Raw genomic sequence first — 5274 nt, forward strand, 5'->3', positions numbered from 1 at the left:
AGCTAAGGTGTCAGAACAGAGGACACACTCGATGGCTTTCACTGCATTACTGACAACGATTAATCAGCCTTTGTAATCTGATTCCTTTCACTGAGTGAGAGAAGAGAGGCGAGGAGAAAGTGCTATCTCACAGCCACTGTCATGGAAGGTGACAAGTGAAGTATTTTAATGTCTCTGCGTGCTGTATTTACATCACAAAGAAAATAAGAAAACAACTCCACTCCATGAGACATTTAGTAACCTCAAACTTTAATAAGTCATCTTTTATATATTATTGTCATAATCCTGTTGCGCAGCAGAGCATTGTGCCTCATGTCTCTCTACAGTCAGCTTTACATCTTCCACAAAATATATAATTTTTGTACACTTGCTCTTCGATTAATGTTTATCCTCTGATTGATGGGTGACTGCTTTATTGCGTTTCAGACAAACAAGTCTTGTGAGTGTGTAATTATAATCCAAACCACTTTCAAAAGCAATATTGGTAATTGCATATATTTGTAGGACTGTAAACAAACAATCAAGGATTTGTTAATCTTGTGCAGTGAATAACAGGCAAAATAAAAGTGATAGACAATAAAAAAAAGTTCTCATTATTTTAAGCATCTTATTCATTTTAAGGAGTACAAGTGTCTGAAAACTGGATTAATCATAGCTGCTATGGGTACATTTACTGGCAATAAAGACACCAAGATAGAATTTGACTGGGAATTAGAGTAGATGGGTGGATGGTCATCTGACAATAAAAAAACAAAAACACTATCCCTAAATTTGTGAAATTCACAGAAATTTGTTATTTGTGTTCTTTTTTAAAAATTGAAATCATTCCTTAGATGCCGTCTTGTACAAGTTATTTACACGTGATGTTTGATGTAAAATGTGGTTTAGGTGGGAGTTGTTGTGGCTGCAGCACTCCCTTCTTCGACCTGGTTTTTGAGCAGGAGGAACTTCAGCACAGGGTCGAGATACTCCATGATGGTTTCTTTCACTCCCTTCTCTAGCAAGTACCCTTCTGTCTCGATTTCAGTGTTTTCCTTTCCTGCCACTGCCTCCATGGCGGTCTGCAGGAGGCGCAAACTCACCAGCACAGAGCCCTGCAAAAGTGAGAGCGATTGGGGAGCAAGTTAGACAAGGGTAAGCTCTTTAAAACCCAGTGTTGTATGTCTCACATTTTATAAATTACAAGCTCGCTGTGGCACCACAATCTCTGCCTGAAATCATGGTCGGGCTTACCTGTAAGAGGAAGATTGACAGAACTCCAGCCCCAATTGTGTTCATCAGGCCCATGTAGTAGTTGACCAGAGCCTCTCTGCACCCCCGGAGGTAGATGTTGAGCTCTTCGGTTTGGTAATCATAGTTATAGTGAGCTGAATTGTTGGTAAGCTGATACTGCATGCACGGCCGTGGAGAACTGGGGTTACAGCAACTGAATGGGACTCCGTCTACCAAGTAACGGCCATCCACGTTGCTCTTGATGCGGCTATAGAAACAAATGAGGGATTACTAACACTGTTACCACATGATTGTTTTCTTTAGTCACACTTTTTCAATCCAAACTCTTTCATTTTTTAAGAATATGCACAAATGTGAAACCCACTACCCTCCAGCCCCTTACTCTTTCACTTCCTTAGAGCTGAAATCAAGGTAGCGGTTGCTGATCCACTGGACCTCGAACCAATCCCTGAAGTCATTGTTCCCACAACACTGAAACTCCATCTGCAGACGATCGATGTTCTGCTTCTGGAAGCAGCGGCCTGGTGTGTCTGTATCCTTGTAGAAGCGGATGCCATTCCTCAGGCCAGCCTTTAGAGAAGACTCCAGACTGCCCTTCATTGCGTAGCTCATGATGACAGCTAGCAGCATGAGCACGGTGAAGAAGCAAGAGACGGCAAAGTAGGGCTTCAAGAAGTTCTTCCAGCGAGGGAATCGCCCAGCGTCCAGGGCATCCTGACAGATCTTTGATGCAAAGTAGTTGATGCCCAAGGAGGCGAGACCAACAATCATGAGGGTGTTCGGCACAATATGAATGTCTTGGTTATCCATTACCTGAAAGTGAGTCACACAGCAATGTGTGGAATATTAAACCATTCAAATTCATTTCAATAATTATGCAGAACAAATAAACAAAATTAGTGAAGTATGAAATTCTATGAAAATCGCACTCACCAGCCACTTTGTGAGGTACACCTGTTCAACTACTTGTTAACAAAAATACCTAAGTAGCCAGTCACATGGCAACAACTCAGTTCATTTAGGCATGTAGACATGGTCAAGATGACTTGCTCAAGTTCAAATCGAGCATCAGAAGAAAGGTGAGTTAAGTGGCTTGGCTGTTGGTGCCTGGTCTGAGTATTTCAGAAACTGCTGATATACTGGGGGGGGGGGGTGTTCTACACAACCATGACTGAAGATTGCTTGTAGCCAGTGAGCTTCAGCTCACACTGAAAATGTCTCTGTGATACTAAAGGTTTAAGTAGAAAGGCCTGACTACCTCAATCCGATAGGTAAGGAATGGTGACTGAAAAAAGAACACTCGTTACAAACAGGGTATGCAGAAGAGCATCTCTGAGTGCACAACACATTTAAGCAATGGGCTACAGCAGCAAAAGACCACATCAGGTACCACTCCTGTCAGCTAAGAACAGGAAATTGCGGCTACAATTTGCATGGCCTCTGCAAAATTGAACACCAGAAGACTAGAAAAATGTTGGTCGGGTGAGTCTCGTTTTCTGCCTTGTATCAATGATTTACTTTGTTGTTTTGGGGTTGTAATGATGTGGGGATATTTTCTTGGCACACTTTGGGCCCCTCAGTACCAACTGAGCATGGTTTAAACCCCAAAGCTTACATGCTCCTGACCATGTCCATCCCTTTATATTCACAGTGTACCCATCTTCTGACGGCTGTGGCCTTGTACAGGACAACACTCCATGTCACAAAGCTTAGATAATCCCAAACTGGTTTCTTGAACATGATAATGTTCACTGTCCACAAACAGTCTCCACAGCCACCAAATCTTAATCTGGCACCTTTGGGAGTGATGCAACACCAAAATTCAAGTCATGGATGTGCAGCCAAAAAAATCTGCAATAACTGTGTGATGCTATCATGTCAATATGGACCAAGCTCTCTAAGGAATGTTTCCAGCACCATGTTGAAACTTTGCTATGAATAATTAAGTCAGTTCTTAAAAGCAAAAAGCAGTTGTGTCAGGTGAATGTCTAATAAAATGTCCAGAGAGCTTATGTTCACAGCCATAAACATAATTGCATGTATATGTAAACTTTTTAACCAATTTTTCTCCTCTAATAAGTCAGACTGTTCTTCTCCAATGCCTACTATTTTGAATATATAGACACTAATGCGGAGAGTACAGTCCTGAAATGAAAGTTAACATTTTTGACATCACAACATGCGTTGATGAGGCTTAGAAGGCTTAAAAGGATTCCACCTTTATTTATGAAGAGACGTCAATTTGTAAATGTGCGTAAATATATATAGAAATAAAACATATTGTCAGCATTACTGTCAGATGCTAAATGTCATAATGAAGAACTAGACCAGAATGTATGAGCCACAAGCAGCTGGGGCTTAAAAGTATCGTTCAAGGATACCTGTCGTACATTTAGTAACTCAGAACTCAGTTTGTTATCCACTTCTACCACACAGAACAGACACAAACACCACAACTGCATGAAATTGCAGCCACTTCCCTTTTAAATATGGTAGTGAGGTTCTACTGAATGCTGCACTATTTGTCTTTGGTTTGTCTTTGGTTTACGTATTTGGTAAACCAATGTGATTCCAATGGAACATGTTTGTAGAGCACATTTCCTGAAGCTATATGTCAAGCAAACTAACATCCTCAGAGATTCATTTTGGTAAAATGGAAATTTAAAAAAATAATTTCATTTTGAAAACACAACAAAGTCTTGTGTTCAGTCAAACGTTCTCTGATGATGGGATTAAACCTTTACTGTAATCTACATAATAAGATAATATTTTCTTTGCATTTTTCAATCATTCCAAGCGTGTGTAACAATAAAACTGATCATACAAAGCTATGGTGACAGCTTTAAGTAGCAGTAGGGATTAGGGTAATTAAGACTGACGAAGCCTAATTTATGAAATGATGAGTCAGGATCCAAAGTGGGTCACAGGTGTGTTGATTGCCGATTAGCACGGAGATTTCATTTATCCTCTAAGACTTTTTCCTTTTGCATTTTCCCTGAAAATCTAGTGTCTACAGTTAAAACCCAACACAGAAGGCATTTGTTGAGTGTACTCAGGAATATTCACACCTGGTATTATAGCGTATAATCAGATTCTTTAGGCAATTAAATATAGCGTCCCTGATATTTGATGCACAACTTGATGTGAGATTAGAAATATTAGCACTTATTAGTGGTTTATTATTTGACATTATTTGTAATAGTTATCATTGCAGACAACAATAATTTTAATGACTTTCTTCCCATTACACACAGTTACAGTAACTATGCATACTCTTAATACTACATTTCATGCAAATAGTAGTTACCCAGTAGTAATTTTCAGGCATCCTACAATGGGTAAATTCAAAAAGTATAAGAAAGTATTCACTCTAGGAGGTCAAATTTTAAGTACCTCTGCCCTCCTGCGGAGCTCCGTCTTGAGGATGCACCCCAGGGTGAAGGTCGTGGCCCCAGCAACCGTGGCACACCATGACAGGATCCACAGTCCCTGGGCTAGCTTCACCCTTTTCTGAAAGGGGAACTTCATCTTCATCACCACCATGGTTGCAGCGGGGGAATCTTACCAGGTCTCACCGGGGGGTAGGGGAAGGAGAGCGACGAGGCCGCGGGGGACGATGCTGTGCTCTGGCTGTGAGAGAGGAGAAGAGATGAGAGGGAGGACTCCAAAGGCTTAAAGATGAAGATGGCAGAACTGAAACACCCCTGTATAAACAGTGTGAGGACAGTTCAGACACAAAACAGTAGTTTTGTGAGAAACAAACAACCAAACTAAGAAGTAGAGAGGTTAGCAGAAAGTCCCTGGAAACTTCTGAGTTTTAGAGCTTTACATCACAAGTGGTGCATCTTCAATTAAACTGATGTTGGTGGGTCAAATTTTACCTTATTTTTTCCTAAAAGATTCTGAAAAAAAGTCCAGTTATCTCCAGCAACCACTGTGTACCGTCCAATGTGCCACACAGTGGATTTGGCACACTGGATTTGGTAAACCTGGATGCAGGGGGGCGTCTTACCACTAATACCTACCTATCCTATTAAACTG

The 5274-nt window shown here is 40.9% G+C and overlaps 1 protein-coding gene across 1 annotated transcript; it reads right to left on the reverse strand.

Moving 5' to 3' along the window:
* Window positions 1–228: 228 nt before the first annotated feature.
* rom1a (retinal outer segment membrane protein 1a) lies at window positions 229–5274 on the reverse strand. Its single transcript, XM_026183178.2, has 5 exons — window positions 5115–5274; window positions 4627–4863; window positions 1616–2046; window positions 1234–1480; window positions 229–1094 (listed from the first exon to the last, which is right to left on the reverse strand). The coding sequence occupies exons 2-5, from the start codon at window positions 4774–4776 to the stop codon at window positions 885–887; spliced, it is 1038 nt and encodes a 345-aa protein (XP_026038963.1). The 5' UTR covers window positions 4777–4863; window positions 5115–5274; the 3' UTR covers window positions 229–884.

Source organism: Astatotilapia calliptera, chromosome 10, assembly GCF_964374335.1.
Source record: "Astatotilapia calliptera chromosome 10, fAstCal68.1, whole genome shotgun sequence".
Classification (NCBI taxonomy): Eukaryota; Metazoa; Chordata; class Actinopteri; order Cichliformes; family Cichlidae; genus Astatotilapia; species Astatotilapia calliptera.